Source organism: Mesoplodon densirostris, chromosome 19 (assembly GCF_025265405.1).
Source record: "Mesoplodon densirostris isolate mMesDen1 chromosome 19, mMesDen1 primary haplotype, whole genome shotgun sequence".
Classification (NCBI taxonomy): domain Eukaryota; kingdom Metazoa; phylum Chordata; class Mammalia; order Artiodactyla; family Ziphiidae; genus Mesoplodon; species Mesoplodon densirostris.
In genome coordinates, this window is record NC_082679.1 from 64,704,016 (window position 1) to 64,721,244 (window position 17,229).

The window sequence follows — 17,229 nt, forward strand, 5'->3', positions numbered from 1 at the left end:
ATTCCGAGAGCACAGAAGGCAGTGCACTGCTGCCAACCCTATTTGGCATTTTGGATCCAGGTATTTCAGATTCTACGCCTGAATGAGATCCTTTAAATAAATTCTAGAAAAAAGAAGAGAAAGAAAGAAAGAAAACCTTTTTCTTTGATGCTAAAGCTTAATCATTGTAATAAACATGTTTGTAAGGTTACTTGGATGGGGTTTCATTCAGCAGTCGTGTTCTACTTGGGAAAAAGGAAAATGGACTTGACTTCTTTTAGGTGAATGCTTTCTTTCCTCCTGTAAGTGTGCCATAAATTGGGATTTTGCCTCATTGTGATTCTAGGTGTAGCGACATGAGGTTTCAACCCTAAAGCTGTGTCGCGCTGGCCTTGGAAGGGGCAGGCGCCGAAGCTTTCTGTGACGAGCTGCACAACTCAGTACCTGGCAGCTCACCCTTTACGTGCCCCCGTGAGCATTTCAGGAACGGCCTCCATTGAACTGTGTGGTGTGACGGGATCAAGTGTGTGGATGGGGACGTTTATATGGATTAATGTAAAACCCCATTTTCTGAGCTTCTTTGAGGCCAGGCACAGCCACTTGAAGGATGGGCAGTAGGTAGGACCGAGCTGAGCCTGGGGTGCAGGCCCACCTGGGTTGCTGTCCTTGTAGATGCCCTCTGGGAGGCCAGTGCGAGTGCCCATGTGCAGTGTGGGGACCCAGGGATCTCTCCCTGCTGCCCATCGGGGTCCTGTGGAGCCAGACTTACTGAGAGTGATTCAAAGCCAGCTGGTTCAGGTTTGTTTGTTTTCCTGAACTGAACATACTGATTAACTAGAAAAATGTTTCTGTTTCTTTTAAAAGCAATTGATTTTTATTCTTTTTTTGTTTTATATATATATATATACATATATATATTTATTTATTTATTTTTCTGGTCTTACTTGTGGCGTGCAGGCTCTTCATTGTGGCGTGCGGGCTTCTCTCTAGTTTTGGCACACGGGCTCCAGAGCGCGTGGGCTCAGTAGTTGTGGTGCATGGGCTCTCTAGTTGTGGCACATGGGCTGTAGAGCATGCCAGCTCAGTAGTTGCCCTGCAGCATGTGGGATCTTAGTTCCCCAACCAGGGATCAAACCCATGTCCCCTACATTGGAAGGCAGATTCTTAACCACTGGACCACCAGCGAAGTCCCTCTTTTCTTTATTTTTTAATGTACAAATGGTTTATTTATTGAGATATTATTGACATATAACAAATTTTAGCTTTAAAATCTTAAACATTTCTTTTAAAGCTTTAGTGTGTTCCTATAATTTTAAAACAATTGTAATGAATCAGAGGCTTCTTCCCCCCGCCCTTAATATTTATTTATTCCTTTCAGCTGCGCCGGGTCTTGGTTGCAGCACACGGGTCTTCGTTGAGGCATGTGGGATCTTTTAGTTGCGGCACGAGGGCTCTTAGTTGCAGCATGTGGGCTTCTTAGTTGTGGCATGTGGGCTTCTTCGTTGTGGAATGTGGATTCTTAGTTGTGCCATGCGGACTCTTAGTTGTGGCATGCATGTGGGATCTAGCTCCCCGACCAGGGATAGAACCCGGGCCCCCTGCATTGGGAGCGTGGAGTCTTCTTACCCACTGGACCACCAGCAAAGTCCAGAGAGTCTTCTTTTAATACTCAAAACCGAAGGGAAAAAAGAAGTGATTTCTTTTAAAGTTTTTCTTTCAGAGAGATGTGTCATGTAAGATGAAAGTTTACATGTAGGGGGAAAGTTTTCTTCTTTCTTTTCCTCTAAGCTGGTTATTCACCCACAGAGAATTGAACTATTTGATCAAAAAATTATTTAAATTATTAAATTATTTAAATTCCCTCTAATATGCTGATTGCTGATTCTTTGTTTTATTTCCCAGAGGGTCTTTTAAAAAAAAATCTTGATGGATGTTTATGGAAAGGCTATTCTGGTTTTCTGAGCCCTCATGGCTCCTGGGTAGAGAGGGGCCTCCTTCTGGGCATCTCGGTTCTGGCAGTGCAGCCCCAGAGTCTCTAGGTAGTCATATCGTTCAGAGTTTAAGGTCAGAAGTACAGCATTTCATAGGCTTTGGACTGTGACAAGATAGGGTTGTTTGAATTGTGAAGAAATGGTTTGGTTTTAGCCACGAGGGATTTGTTTCATACTTTTCTTATCGAATTTTGAATTTTGCGATTTCCATTTGATTTTGTGTACATACGACTTCTTTTCCTGACTGGTGTTGGTTACCTTTCACAGCTGCACAGTTCTGGTGGCCTAATCCTGATACCCTGTACATGTCAGGGCTACTGATCAAAGAAAACATACAGTTTACATACATACAATTTAGGGGATTGTTAATCTCATGACTACAGATTAGAGATGCAGTCTAATAACCAAAGCAGATACAGTCAAAAGTTTTAATAGATCATGCACATTCTCATAGTTTGGAGTACTTCTCTAGTTTTAGGATAACTCATGCCTCATGACTGGGGTTGTGTTGAATCTGAAGACCCATTTGGAGAGAACTGCCATCCTAACACCACTGAGTCTTTGGATCCACGCACAAGGTACACCTCTCCATATTTGTAGGTCTTTAATGCCTCTCAGCAGTGTCGTATAGTTTTCATTGTAAAGCTCTTACATGCATTTGTTAAATTTATCTCTAAGTACTTCATACTTTTAGATGCTGTAATACATGTTATTGTGTTTTAAATTTTAACTTCTGTGTGTTCATTGGTAGTATATAGAAATACAATAGACTTTTCTCTGCTGACCTTTATCCTGAATATTTCTAAATTCACTTGTTTTAGTAGCTTTTCAGTAGGGTTTTTAAAAAGTTTTACTTCCTATCAAAGTTCTGTAACTTTTCTTACTTTGCTGCACTGGCTAGGATCTCCATTTCAGTGTATACTTTTTAAAAAATATTTTTACCTTATTTCTGGTTTTGAGTGAAAGCATCCAACCTTTCACCATTAAGTATGATGATAGCTGTAAATTTTTCATAGCTGCTCTTTATCCAGTTGAAGAATTTCCCTTAGATTCCTTATTTTGTGAGAGTTTTTATCCTGAGCAGGCATTGAATTTTTACATGCTTTTTATGTACCTACTTGAGATGACATTTGGTTTTCCTTCTTGATTCTGTTGCTACGGTGAATTATACTGATTGATTTTGGATACTAAAGCAGCCTTGCATTTTTGTCATAATAAGCCTGACTTGATCATAGGGTAGTACCCTTTTTATGTTTTTAGAGTGGTGGCTAATATCTGGTTGAGGATTTTTGCATCTCTGTTCATGGATTGTATTAGTCTGTAGTTTTCTTTCTTGACGTGTCTTTATCTGTTTTGTTATCAGGATAATGCTCGCCTCAGAAGGTGAGCTCATTGTCTTTTTTTTAAAAAGAAGTAATTAATTAATTTATTTATTTTTGGTTGCCTTGGGTCTTCGTTGCTGTGCGCGGGCTTTCTCTAGTTGCGGCGAGTGGGGGCTACTCTTCATTGTGGTGCATGGGCTTCTCACTGCGGTGGCTTCTCTTGTTGCGGAGCGCGGGCTTCAGTAGTTGTGGCACGTGGGCTCAGTAGTTGTGGCTCACAGGCTCTAGAGCGCAGGCTCAGTAGTTTCGGCACACAGGCTTAGTTGCTCTGAGGCATGTGGGATCTTCCAGGACCACGGCTCAAACCCGTGTCCCCAGCATTGGCAGGCAGATTCTTAGCCACTGTGCCATGAGGGAAGCCCCATCGTCTGTTTTCTGAAAGTGTTTCTATAGGATTAGTTTCATTTCTTCCTTAACTATCTGGTAGAGTTTGCCAGTGAAGACATCTGGCCTAGGTTTTGATTATGAATTCAATCTCCTTAATAAATACAGAACTTTAATAAACGTGGAACTTCTTGAGACGGTGCTGTTTGATTTGTGTCCCTCAGGAGATTTCCTGTTTGTTGAAACTCTGGAGTTTATTTGTATAATATTCTCTCTTCACTGTAGGTCCACGTGACATTCAGTTGCTGAGTCTCCTTGGGCTCCTGGCCTGTGGCACTTACTCAGCCCCTTGTCTGTATGGCTTTTTGGGGTGCTGGTTAGGTGTCTCGTGGGGTGCCCCTGGTGGCTTGGGGAGGACGGTCGCAGAGGTGAAGGCCTCCCACCGCCTCTGCTGGGGTGCAGCACGGCGTGGCCTGTCTGTGTGGTGTGGAGGCGCGTCACGGGGCTGAGCGGCGGCAGGCCTGGCCTCTGCGCAGGCGCTGTCCTCCCCGGCCCCTGCGCCAGCCCCGCTCAGGGAGCGGAAGTCGCGCTCTACCTCCCAGGGAGCGTCTTCCCCTTCAGGCACTGGCCTCGGGGTGGACGCTGCTGCTCACACCGTTCTGGCTTTGGCCGTCGGCAGTGCTCTTAGGTGGCTCCGGTGGCCTTTGACACCCCCTCCCCCTGGTGGGTCTTTTGTTTGGTTTGAGCGCTTCCTTACGGGCTGTTCAAGACGTCCCTTGCCTAGTCCTAGAGGCGTCCTCTCTCCTTTTGTTGGGGACGGAGCTGTGGGTGCCGGGGTGTCCCCCGCTCCCAGGCCTGCCTTTCTGTGAGCAGGCATCTCTGCAGCTCCTCGGGAAGGAGAAGAAGGGACGCACAGCTCTTCCGCTGGCTCGGGGCTGAGACTGCGCACTTGCAGGGTCCTGTCCTGGGCGCTGTGGCTTCTGTGGGGTGGGGGCGGGTTGGATCCCACGCCTTCTGGGCCCTGTAGGCTCCAGGCAGCTGGGGTTTGGCGTTCGTGGCGGCAGGTTACCCCATTTCTCTGGTGCGGCTGGTTATTTTGGGGGAGTTAGTTTTACACTGTATTTTGCTCATCCCCTTGGATATTGGAAACAAAGTTTTAATGCTAATTTATTCTCATCCCTAAGAGTATTTTTTTGGATCCTGGTTTTTATGACTTTTTAACCTTTAACCTGCAAGCTAGAGAAGTAAACCCTTTAAGACAAATGTTAGTGACTGTTTAGCTGCCTGGGTGCTGGCTGGTTTACGTGAACTGCCGCAGCCCAGGACCCCTGAGACGTGTGCCTCCTGCTTGTGTTCTTGGTGCCCAGTGGCATTTCTGGTCCTCCCACTGCTCTCCCTGCAGGGATCTGAGACCCCATGCCCTCCATCCTACTCCCTAAGGCCTCTGGGATGCGTGAGCACTTGTCCCGGGGCTACCTTTGCGTGGGAGGCACCTGGAGATGGAGCCTGGCTGTGCGGCATCTCCCAGAACAGGTGCACCTATGAAAGGGGGCAGGGGGTCATGGTGGACCCCAGCCTACCTGCCTCTCAGGTGTGAGGACCTCGCGGCATCTGGTTTTATTGTTTAACTGAGGAGTGTCCCCCCGACCCCTCTTTTTTTGCTCTTACTGAAACTCTAGGACCCCGGTAAAAAAGTAAACCATTTTCTTTTTGTAAGTACAATACGTGGGACACAATTTCGTATTTTATTAGGACCCCGGTTCTTGTATGTGAGGCAGGACTATAACTGGAAAGCCAAGGATATGTGCCTTACCCTCCTGTTGGCATGTTCTCATAAGCAGAAAAGAGGATTACTTTAGATTCTTGTGAGCTTGCTTCTGTCAGTAGAGGGTTACACAAAACTCAGAAAATTAATATTATACGCATTTCCCAAACTGAGCTGGATGAGTGACAATTTTGAATTGCAGAAGGATCAGTGTCAGCAGATGTACTGTAGTGAGGCTCAATGGTAGGAGGGAGAGAGGCAAACACTTTTTCACACACTTTTTATTCTTATTTTTGTATTTAGTTATTGTTTAAGATTTATTTTATTTATTTATTTTTGGCTGCGTCATGTCTTCATTGCTGCGCACGGGCTTTCTCTAGTTGTGGCGAGCGGGGGCTCCTCTTCATCGCGGTGCACAGGCTTCTCATTGTGGTGGCTTCTCTCGTGGAGCACGGGCTCTAGGTGTGCGGGCTTCAGTAGTTGTGGCACGTGGGTTCAGTAGTTGTGGCTCGCAGGCTCAGTAGTTCTGGTGTGCGGGCTCAGTAGTTGTGACTCGTGGGCTCAGTAGTTGTGGCATGCGGGCTTCAGTAGTTGTGGCACATGGGCTTAGTTGCTCCGCGGCATGTGGGATCTTCCAGGACCAGGGCTCGAACCAGTGTCCCCTGCATTGGCAGGCGGATTCTTAACCACTGCGCCACCAGGGAAGCCCCACACACTTTTTAATATTCGGCTGGAACTCCTCCCCCACCACAGAAAACAAAATTGGGCATCATTGTGTGAGCAGAAATAATGCCCAACTTGACTGCCTCACTCACATGTTGACGAAAATAATCAATAAACAATCTATAATATGAACAGAGAAGAGTTTTACGTGAGTGAAACTAAGGACTGTAGAACAGAAGACTGCTCCAGAGAAGCAGGGTTTTCAGCACAGTTTTATATCTTGTCCGAACAGGGAACATCAGACAGGTCAGGGACACACACACACTCTTTCAGGGTTCCCACGGGACAGACCAGCATGTGTGCAGTGAGTCGGCGTGGCCTTGGCACCTGGGAAGGGAGGCTTATCGTGGAAGGAGGAGCAGCGCTGGCCTCCCGGGGAGGGAGGCATTTCATGCTATTTTCACGTGGACACTCTCTGCTTCTGATCGCTGTGGCCTTTTCTTTAATGGTTAAAGCAGATGTACAGTGAGTGTCCGCTAGGCCGCAAAGTGAAGCTGACTCAGGTGTGAGCCAGAGTGACGCCCACACCTCAGTACGCGAGCGTCCCTTTCACCACAGGCTGCAAGCAGCAGCTCCGTGTGAACCACTCTGCTGTGCGGTTGCGGGTCGCACTGGAGGCTGGCTTGGCCGGCTGGGAGTTGGTGCAGGCACCGTGGCCCGGCCCCCCCGCCGCGCAGCCTCGCCTTTGGGTGTTTTAAGTCGCCTAGGCTTGTCTTGGGAAAGTTAGAAGTTTCTCCTAAGACGGCAGTGCCCCCAACCTGTGTGGACGCCCACTTGTGGATGCTCGGCACGTGCCAGCCCGGCCCCAGCCCTAGAGCATACGGTGTCCACGGCGCGTTGCTGTGGGTGGCGGCTGGTCTCCTCTCCCGGATGAGCTTTTGCTCAGAGAACTCACAGTCAGCACTTGTGGACGTTCTTCCTGCTCCTTGGAAACTGGAAATAAGGGGTGACCGTGCTGCTTGGACAGACCTGATTTTTCCCGAGGGGCCCTGTTCCGCCAGGGAGCCTAAGAAGTGCTGGTGGGGTTTAACCCCACGCCCAAGCTGCCCCCGCCTGCCCTGAGCCACGTCCGTGGCCGCGTGTTCACTGATGGCAGCCTCGGTGTCCAGTCCAACCATGGTCACGTGGTGGGACTGATGCGCAAGGGGCAGAAGAGCCGGTGTCTTAGGGCAGCAGCACGGGGCGTCCTGACCTGCTCCCAAAGCAGCTCCCTGAAACCGAGGGCAAGGGGAAGGCCACTTCGTAAGTGGACTTGGAAGATGTTTCCCAGGACAGCTCTGAAAGCTGACGATATTTGGTTTTAAATCCATCAGAATAAAACCATTAAAATCCCCAACACTGAAGGGGTAAGTGGTAGCAGTAGTTGAAATACGATTATCCCTGTTGTTCTCCACCAGCAAGTGGCAAAGGGCATGAGAGGGCCTTGGCTTTGAATCCAGGCTCCGTCACCTGTACGTGATGAGACCTTGGGCAGATTCTACCCTTTCTAAGCATCAGTTTCTTCATCAGTAAAAGGAGAATAAAAATCGTGAGCGAGGGTTGCTGTGAGGGGATGACACGTGTGAGTGCTTAGTGTTCCTTGATCCTCAGCGACCCCGGGAGGTTGAGAAATCACTAATATGAACACTCATCATTCACCGAGTGTCCGACGTCAGCCAGCCTCGTGGTGCCTGCTGGGCGCACCCAGTCAGCCCTCAGGACACACGTTGCCTGAGTGTAGACGGCATCCTGGGCTGTGCTCTGGGCCTCGCGTCTACGGGCGCCTGCTCTGTTCTTTTTTTTCACTGTGGACCAGCCGAGTGAGCTCGAGGTTGCCCCTCAGATCTGAGGCTGCTCCTTGAACACACAGGCTTGCCTGTGTCCTGGGCATTCATCTGGGCAGCCAGGATGCATCACTGAACAAAGCAGATGGAAGGTCACATCGCACAGTGGGCTGGACCGGGTGGGCTCTGGGGGAAGCTGGTGCTACTGGGAGCAGTGGGCGGGGATTTTGTGCTTGGTGTTGTTTTAAACCAGGGGTACCCATCAGAATCACCTGGGGAAATTGTTAAAAAAAAGAGAAGTCCAGGCTCTCCGGGGCGGGCCCTCGCTTCCCCAGGAGATTCTGGTGCTCAGGGAGTCGTGGGGTGCAGGTCCGGCTTCACTGACTTTGGTAAAGAACGTTGGCTCTGCCGCTTGAGGACTTTGGGCTCAAACCTGCCTTCACCACTGAGTAGCTGTGTGATCTTGGACGGGCTGTTGGCTGTCTGTGCGGGGAAGGTACCACAGTGCCCGCTCCAGCTTTGAGGCTTTGTTTCACGCGGGGCCCTGGGGCAGTCCTGCCTGAGGGGGGCGGCCCCCGCATGACTGCCCCGTGGAGGTGGTGGGGGCCCTGCGCTCACAGTCACTGTCCGCCAGGGCGGGCAGCCCTCGGCACGTGGTCACAGGTCACAAGCTGTAGGGCGTGCTTTACTTCTGAATGATAATGTACTTAGGCAAGAGTGTTCAGCTTTTGTGTAACTAGCCTAATCTTAGAATTAGGCAAGGATGTTCAGCTGGCACATTAGCCTCATCTTAGAATTAGAAGAATCAGGATGGTCTGTGGGTCTAGTCATTTCCCTTTTCCCTTTTGGTTAAGTTTTTATTTAACAGGAACTTTGGACACTGACATACAGTTCTAAAGTAAAGGTATAGATAATGGTTTAAGACTGTGAAAGAACGAACTGAGCACATAAAGTTTTAAAAACCAGAATGACCGAGGAATAGATAAATTGATCAGTGGAACTGAATAGAGAGCCCAGAAATAGACCCACAGAAATATGCTGGCTAGATGTTGACAAAGGTGCAAAGGCAGTTTGATGGAGGAAGGACAGCTTTTTGAACAAACGGTGCCGGAGTAGTTTCCACAGGCAAAATGAAAGCAATGAACCTCGGTGGAAACCTCACGCCTTGAACAGCAATTGATTTAAAATGGATCACAGATTGCAACATAAAATGTAAGACTGTAAAACTTGGGGATGAAAACACAGGAGAAAACCTTTGGGACCTGGGGCGAGGCAGAGGCTTCAGAGACATCACACCAAAAGCACTATCCACGAAAAATAAAAGAGGAAGTGGACTCGATCAAGATTAAAAACTTATGCTCCTCGAAAGACCTGTTAGGAGCGGAGAAGACAGGCTACTGACCAGGAGAAACTGTTTGCAAACCACGTATCTGATAAAGGACCAGTGGAATGTCTAGAATAAAGACCTCTCAAAACTCAACAGTGAAAAGTCAAACAATCCAATTCGGAAGTCGGCAGAAACCAGAAACAGCTATTGTACCAGAGAGGAGAGGTGGATGGTGAGTAAGCACGTGAAAAGGAGCTCAGCAGCATTAGCCAGCAGGGAAACGAGGATAGGAGACAGCTAGACACAACAGGGACCCCTCCAGAGGCCAGCGGCACGCGGAGACCCCGGGCCTCTCACTGCTGCTGGTAGGCGTGTAAGACGGGGCGGCAGCTCTGGAAACAGATCGGAAGGATTTATCGCCGGTAAAATGTCCTCACCGTGCGGCCCAGCAAGCACATTCTTGGGCACTTATCCCAGAGAAATGAAAACTCACGTTCACACAGAACCTCCATGCCAATGTCCATGGCAGCTTTGTTTGTAATAACCAAACCTGCAAACACCCTGTGAGCCCCTGTCTGGGTGAAAGGTTAAACATGTGGGTGTGCCCCTAGGCACATGCTCGGGCCTGGCCGCCTGGGAGGTGTCAGCAGAGGCGTCTCCGAGGTCACACGCCCCGTGCTCCCACCTCTGTGACATCCTCCGAGCGTCCGAGCGGTAGACGGGGAGCAGGTTAGTGGGTGCGGGGATGCGCCGGGGAGGGAGGGTGGGCGTGTCTGGGGGGCAGCACGACAGGCGCACGTGGAGACCGGTGCGATCTGAACGAGGCCCGGGGTCGGTGCCAGCAGGGTCCCAGTGTCGCTTTCCCGCCCCCGGTGTCATGCTGCAGCTTACCCAGGATTCCCAGAGAAGCAGAACCAGTGGGAGGGGTGTGTGTGGGGACAGCCACACCCACTCTAAGGGGCTGCCCACTCGGAATTGGCTCACACGGCTGTGGAGGCAGCCCAGCACGTGTGCAGTCTGTGTGGCAGGTGGACAGGCAGGGGACATCGTCACCAGGTGGCACCCCATGGGCAGGAGCTGTTTGGAGTCTCCAAGGTCAGGGAAAGCCTAAACTGCCTTTTATTATTATGTTTTAAAATATTTAATTTATTTATTTAGTTTGGCCGTGTCACACAGCATGTGAGATCTTAGTTCCCCAACCGGGGTCGATCCTGTACCCCCTGCAGTGGAAGCGCAGAGCCCTAACCACTGGACCGCCAGGGAAGCCCCTAAACTGCCTTTTAAAGCTCTCACCCGATCAAGCCAGGCCCACCCAGGGTGATCTGCCTCTCGAGTAATTTAACCTCAACCAACTGGGACTTTCTATCACATCTGCGAAGCCCCTTCCCAGCAGCACCCAGAGTCGTGTCTCACTGGGTACCTGGGGCTGTGATTTGGCCTCGGCAGGACACTGACGTGCTGTGACAGTTGCTCTGTACGGACCCTCAGAATAACTACCGCTGTCTTCTTAATGTGATGTGGATGTTCTTTAATTTTTGAAAAACAAAATATTAAGTTGTACAACTTAAGGTTGACGTAATTGCATTAGTGGAAAGGTGTATTTTCTGGAATATTAATATTGGTATTTAAAAACAGATTCATTGCTCACTTAAATGTTTCCGTTATAATCTAAATACCATCATCCATTAAAAAAAATCCCCTGATGAATAAGCTTTGGACAGTCAAATTTTACATTGTCCCTTTTTCTTTTTGAACTTTCATTCCCATTTCATTTCCTTCACAAAATTTTATCCTGTCAACCAGGCTGGTACACTCCTTTGCAACAGAAATATGGATAGAAATTGAAGCTGAAAAATGTATTTCCTGTAACCATGAGGCCTGGAGGGTTAAAAAAAAAAAGCTCTTCTGGATTGAGGTCTCATTACGGTTCTTAGTACACAGTTGAACAAAACAGGGTAAATTATTACCAGTTTATAGTTAACTCTTAACAATGCAATGTTGTGAATTTACCCTTGAGATGGATGGGGCTTTAGTGTTAGTTAATTCCTGAATCTCTGGAGGGCTATGAGTAATCTGTCGCTTAAAATGACGCAAGGTTCAATGTTGGTTCCATTTCTGTTTTCAGTTTTTATAGTTTGAAGTTCTGAGAAACTTTGTTTACATAAATAAATACGTGGAAGATGAAGGAGGTCCTCATTTCTTGCAGGTGTGTGCCAGCAATCTTAGTGGTCTGTCATCACAGATTACTTTGATTATCTGTGAGCTGAAACCCTAAGTAGGTCCTCCGTGCGCTTTGTCAGAGGTGAGTGGTAAGGAGTGACCCCCGCAGAGCGCGTGCTGTCTTATGTCTAGATGGACGGGGTACCTGAATGTGATTGAGGGGAGGCTTTGTGAAAGGGAACAACCACATTGGCCGGAGGTGCTCTCCTGGGGCATCATCTTTAGGACATAGGACGTTCTGGAAGGAGGGCATCTGGGAATTGAGGCCCTGTGGGGTCTGCACACCCAGGGACCCCCAATGGTCGGGCGTCCCAGGGCTCCCTGTGCTCCAGCTTGAAGCTGGTTGTCTCAGACCAACATTTCCTTAATCTTAAGGTCCTTTAGGAAACAGAGGTATGTTTAGTCTAACGACTTTGCCAGATGTTGGCGTGAATCCATTTTAACCTGTTTATTTCCGGCAGACATCTCAGACCTTGAATGTGCTCATCTCCATCGTGATGTCCTGTCGGGGTGCGAGGGAACGCCCTTGTGTGGGTACCCTGTGTGTGACCTCGGTACCAAGTCAGAGGCCACCTGGTCACTTGTGGTGCCTGACCTGTGGGTAGGCGGTCAGGATTTGGTGGGTTATTTCAGGTGTCACTGATGGTGAAGTAGCACGGCCGAGACAGTGAGAATGCCTTTGAGTGGAGTGCAGGTGACTGTGCTTCTTTTTTAGGAAAATCCCCCGTGGTCCTGCCATCACTTCACCATGAGACGGTGCCATTGGTGCCTCTGATTTTGGGGACACTCAACAGGGTGTGGCTGGGACAGGGGGCTGGGTTCTCATGGGTGCTTTTGGGTTCACGAGCTTTCCTCCTGGCAAAGCAGGGTTTCCCCGAGTTGGTTTTTGGAGAGCGAGATCCAGGCGTGACACTGCCCTCAGGTAACACTGCTGTACGTCTCACGTGCCTGTTCTTTCTGCACAGAGCACGGCGCGAAGCGCTGAGGGCTGGAAGGTCAATGAGCCAAAAATCTCGACGGCTCTGTGCCTAGAGATGGGCCACTGGCTCCTGCGTGTTTAAACACACGTCTCAAAAAGTAAAAAAATAAATAAACACACATCTCCCTCTGGGGAGAGCCCCCGGTGGGGCACAGTTCTTCTGTAGCATCGTTTCCTTCGAAGCAAAGTCCCCGGACCCTTGGCTGTGGTTCCTGCACTGGCCCAGCAGAACCCAGAGGTCAGTGCCCGGCGGTTCCCCCGTGGCCCCTCCGCGGGTGTTCGCCCCTTTCTGTGCATGACACTCACATCCTGGGATGCAACTGATAAGCACAGAGGTCACGAGAGCCTAGCTGGCAGCTGGGAATTCGCTCGGATGCAGTGAGTAAGTCTCGGGCTGTTCTTCATGCAGACCTGCTCCTTCAGAAACCTCACTGCGTACCGACATCTGTGACACGTCGGTCTCTTCTCTGTAAGGGTGTACATACCCCTAACCCGACTCCCCGGACACGGCCAACAGGAGCAGGGCCAGACTCTCCATTAAGAAGCGCCGCCCCGGCTCGCCCTTGGCCCGGTGTCACTCGTGCACGGTGGGCAGCCCTGCCGGGGCCTCCCCCCTGGAGCTCGGGGCCTGGGCGCTGACTTTTGATGACTCTGTGCTCTGACAATGAACGCTGTCGTGTTAAGGTCTTCTTTTCTCTGTGATTCTTTTGTTCCCTAGCGTCGTCCCCCAGACTACAGTAATTCTCAACAGTGATCGGCAGAACGCCGTTGTAGCCAAGATGGAAGACCCCCTGAGCGGCAGGGCACCGGATCCCCTGGAAAATATCATTAGCAAGTCAGTAGCACGACACCCCACCTCTCACCGCCACCGCCGGGGCCCCGGGGACAGGGCAGCGTCCTGGGGCGCCCGTGTCGTTGGGCCCGGGATTCTCCGCGGCCAGGGTCTGGGGAGGACGGCCCGGCCTGTGTCCAGTGCCGTGCGTGCCGGCGGGAGGTGCCCCGTGTGCTCACCACGATCCGCGGATCCCGGTCCTCTCACCTCACTCCCATCTGTCTGTCTGTCTGTCTGTCCGAGCATGTCGGGTCGGCAACGCCCCCTCTGGTCTGCGAAGTGGCGGAGGCGTTTCGAGGTGGTGCCTTTTCCACTCCTTTTTCTTTGGAGACGCTTTGGCTGTACCCTGGGTCAGAGGCGGGAGCGCGTGGAGGGCACCGTCGCCCCTCGTGTGCTGGCACACCGCCGGCGTCGGCCCCACCGCGCTGCTTCCCGGCAAGTCTCGCAGGCCCTCCTGCAGCCGGTCCCGCTTCTACCTGGCTGTAGCCCAGGTTCCCAGGGCCCCAGACCCCAAGGAGCCTGGCCGCGGGGGGTGGGTGTGGATGCTCCCGGCCGAGGCCGTGGGCCGGCAGAGCAGCAGAGGGTCCGTGTGCCTTGTGTCCGTGAGGGCGGAGTCGTGGCCAGGCCTGCAGCGTTTAGCGAGGTCCGGCCCCCAGGATGGAGCCCCCCGGGGTTTGCCTCGGCAAGCAGGGACCTCGCGCTGCTTCCCCTTCCCCGTGCGTGGCAGCATCTCGAAGGAAGTCGAGAAGGTCATTCAGGCAGTAACGTGTCTCCGGGTAATAGAGCACGTTTTGGCGCTGGCTGGCGTTCTGGTTTCCTGGCAGTGTCTTACTGCGCTGTATTGGGGCCACTTGTGGTGCTACGGATACCCCCCAGGAGATCCTCAACTGGCTTTTTTTTTTTTTTTTTTTTTTTTTTTTTGCGGTATGCGGGCCTCTCACTGTTGTGGCCTCCCCCGTTGCGGAGCACAGGCTCCGGACGCGCAGGCTCCGGACGCGCAGGCTCAGCGGCCATGGCTCACGGGCCCAGCCGCTCCGCGGCATATGGGATCCTCCCAGACCGGGGCACGAACCCGTATCCCCTGCATCGGCAGGCGGACTCTCAACCACTTGCGCCACCAGGGAGGCCCTCGACTGGCTTTTTTAACCCACTCGAGTGGTTTCTGTCAGTGGGCTGGTTGGGAGTGAGAGCTGCGTCTCACGGGCCGGGTCATTTCTAGGACATCTCGCGGGACGGAGTGGAGCGGTGCAGGCAGTCTGGGTCTGCAGACATACTTTCCCTCACTCAACCTTTCCTTTGACACGGCCTCAATCTCACCCTGATTCAGACGTCAGCATTTTGTAGGGTCACCTCCATGATCAGAAAGGAGCGTTCTAGGCCTTGAGTCACAGTGAGTAGTGATTTCACTTCTTTTGTGATGTAAACATTTTTTTAAACGTTTCAAGTTCATACAGTTTCTTGGAGCCACAGACTGTCTCCTGCTATTAACCTGAGTAGAAAGAGCTGAGGGAAGGCTGGTGGCCCAGTGCGCGTGCAGAGGTAGCTTCTCTGAGACGTGAAGGGGAGAACGTCGGGGTGCAGAAGCACCTCTGCGTGTTGCTGTGCTGCTCTCACCACACCGCTGGTGTCTCTGTTTCCCGCGCAGCGCGGTGCCCGGGCGTCGGCAGAACACCATCGTGGTGAAGGTGCCGGGTCAGGAGGACAGCCACAACGAGGACGGGGAGAGCGGGTCCGAGGCCAGTGACTCCGTCTCCAACTGTGGACAGCCAGGAAGCCAGAGCATCGGCAACAACGTCACCCTCATCACGCTCAACTCGGAAGGTGCGTCCTCGAAGCTGCTCCTCCCCCGCGTGGACGGTAATGTGTGTGCCGCGGCTCTCGAAGAACTCGGGCTGAAACTGCGTGGGTCCACGACACGTGGACTGTTCGCTAGTAGATATTACAGCGTTGTACGGTCTGCACACGGGGAGCCGTGGATATGGGGGCGCTGCATTCACGGGGGGCCCACTAGCAGTTACGTGTGCATCCCTGACCACATGGAGGGTCGAACTCCCCCACGTTGTTCCGGGGTCAGCTGTAATTTTTTTCCCTGCTCTTTAGAAAAGTAATATATGTTTATTGTTTTTGAAAGATGATAAGATATGAAAATGACAAAGAAAGTACAAATAACGGGAGACATTCCTCATCCAGAGATCTCTAGAAATCTTCTGGGCTTTTTCTACGTTAACATACACGCTAGATTTACGATTTTGTAACTCGCTTTTTCCCATTGCATAGTAGAAATCTCTCCACATTAATACAGATTTACATAATCATTTTCAGTCAGTTTTGCTTATTGAATCTGGTTCTGGAGGCTTTCTGATGAGGGACAGCTGTAACTTGAGAGCTATCGGTCGGCTCACTTGTCTGACCACAGCTGTGTCCTGTGTCTCTGACGAGGGCCTCACGCAGACTCAGAGGGGCTGCACGTCCAGGTTGAGTCCACGCTGCCCCTGCCCACTGTGATATAGGGGGAGCGTCCTCTCTCCTGCTGGGTCTGGGGTCCACTCTCACCTGGCTCTGGGTCCGGGTGGCGGCCTGGCATGTCCTCCAGAGGGTTCCTGCCGCCTGGCAGCTTTGTCCTTCTCTCGAGGGCTGAGTCGATGTTTCCCAAAATAGCGTGGAGAGAGAGGAGAGAACTCGGGCAGATGTAGCATCGTGTCACCGAGTCCTCAAGCCTATAATTTGTTAACTAGGAAGGGCTGGTGAGGTGTTTCTGCTTCTCCGTCTGAGTCGTTGATTTTTCCTAAGAGCACAGTATAGATTTTTCTACAAAGATTTTCCTGTCAGACTTGTTACCACATCTGAAGCATTGAAAACGTTTTCCTTAAAACGTCATTCACCTCTAACATAAGTAGCTAGGGTTGAGATGGCAGAGCAGGGCACAGAGAAAAAGCAAATTGGGCGACTTAGAAAAAAAATTGAGGTCTACTTTCCATTCCATAAAACCGACCATTTTAAAGCAGACGTGCCGGTAGAGCGTGCACATCACCCCTGTCTAATTGCAGGGTATTTTGACCACCCCAAAGAGACCCCACAGCAGTACCCCTGTGCTCCAGCCTCCAGCCCTGCCACCTCTGATCTGCTTCCTGTCTGTGGAGTTGCCTGTTGTGGACGTTTCATACGAGTGGAAGCACGTGGTGCCCTCCCGTTGCACATGCACCAGTCCTTCATTCCTCTTTATGGCTGGATGACGGCCCATCGAAGTGTGTAGATAGGCCACACTTTGTTTATCCGTCACCCATCGATGGACGCTGGCATTGTTCCCACTTTCTGACTGTCACAAACAGTGCTGCTCTGAACGTTTGTGTGTAGGTTTTTGTGTATGTTTTCATTTTTCTTGGGCTGATACCTGGGAGTGGAATTGCTGGGTCAGGGCAGCTAGTCTCTTTATTCTTTAGACTTGAGGAAAAGAGGGATGCTCCTGACTTCATCTTAGTGGATATCGAATGAAAATTATGTCTGCAACAATTGCAGAGAAAGCTAATTGTTCTTATTCTTTTTCCATGTGGATTTTGGGTAAATACTCCTGTAGGTCTGGCTGTGTACTTCAGGCCTAATTTGTTTGGTTTCAACGGCCTCAGCTCTGAAGCATGACATTGGATAATTTGGGGGGAGTCTGGGGTTATCATAAAAACCAAAAATGTCATCTTTGAAGTTTGTATTCCCTGATATGATCTGATTCATGTGAAATATATTTCAGGGGGGGGCTGCAGACTGACTCTAATGTGAACTTACAAAAAGGGATCACATGTGAGCTTATTAGTATTAAGACCCGTAAGGGAAAAGTACAGGTTTTCTGCATGTCTGAGTGCAGGCCTGCTGCCACTGTCCTCGGGAAGGTGTCCCCCCCACCCCTCCCGCAGTTCTACGTCCTGAGAATGTCAGGTTGAGCTACCTCGGTT

General features: G+C 50.8%; 1 protein-coding gene across 4 annotated transcripts in view; it reads left to right on the forward strand.

Annotated features, from left to right (window-relative positions):
• The window catches only part of BANP (BTG3 associated nuclear protein), a 109,590-nt gene that overhangs the window by 38,015 nt on the left and 54,346 nt on the right, over positions 1-17,229 (forward strand). For 3 of the 4 annotated variants that reach the window (XM_060083436.1, XM_060083434.1, XM_060083435.1), the window contains exons 5-6: positions 13,172-13,288; positions 14,931-15,106. In XM_060083436.1, coding sequence (XP_059939419.1) covers positions 13,172-13,288; positions 14,931-15,106 — 293 coding nt within the window. The remainder of the gene's footprint in view (positions 1-13,171; positions 13,289-14,930; positions 15,107-17,229) is intronic. The other variant, XM_060083437.1, reaches the window with a different exon arrangement.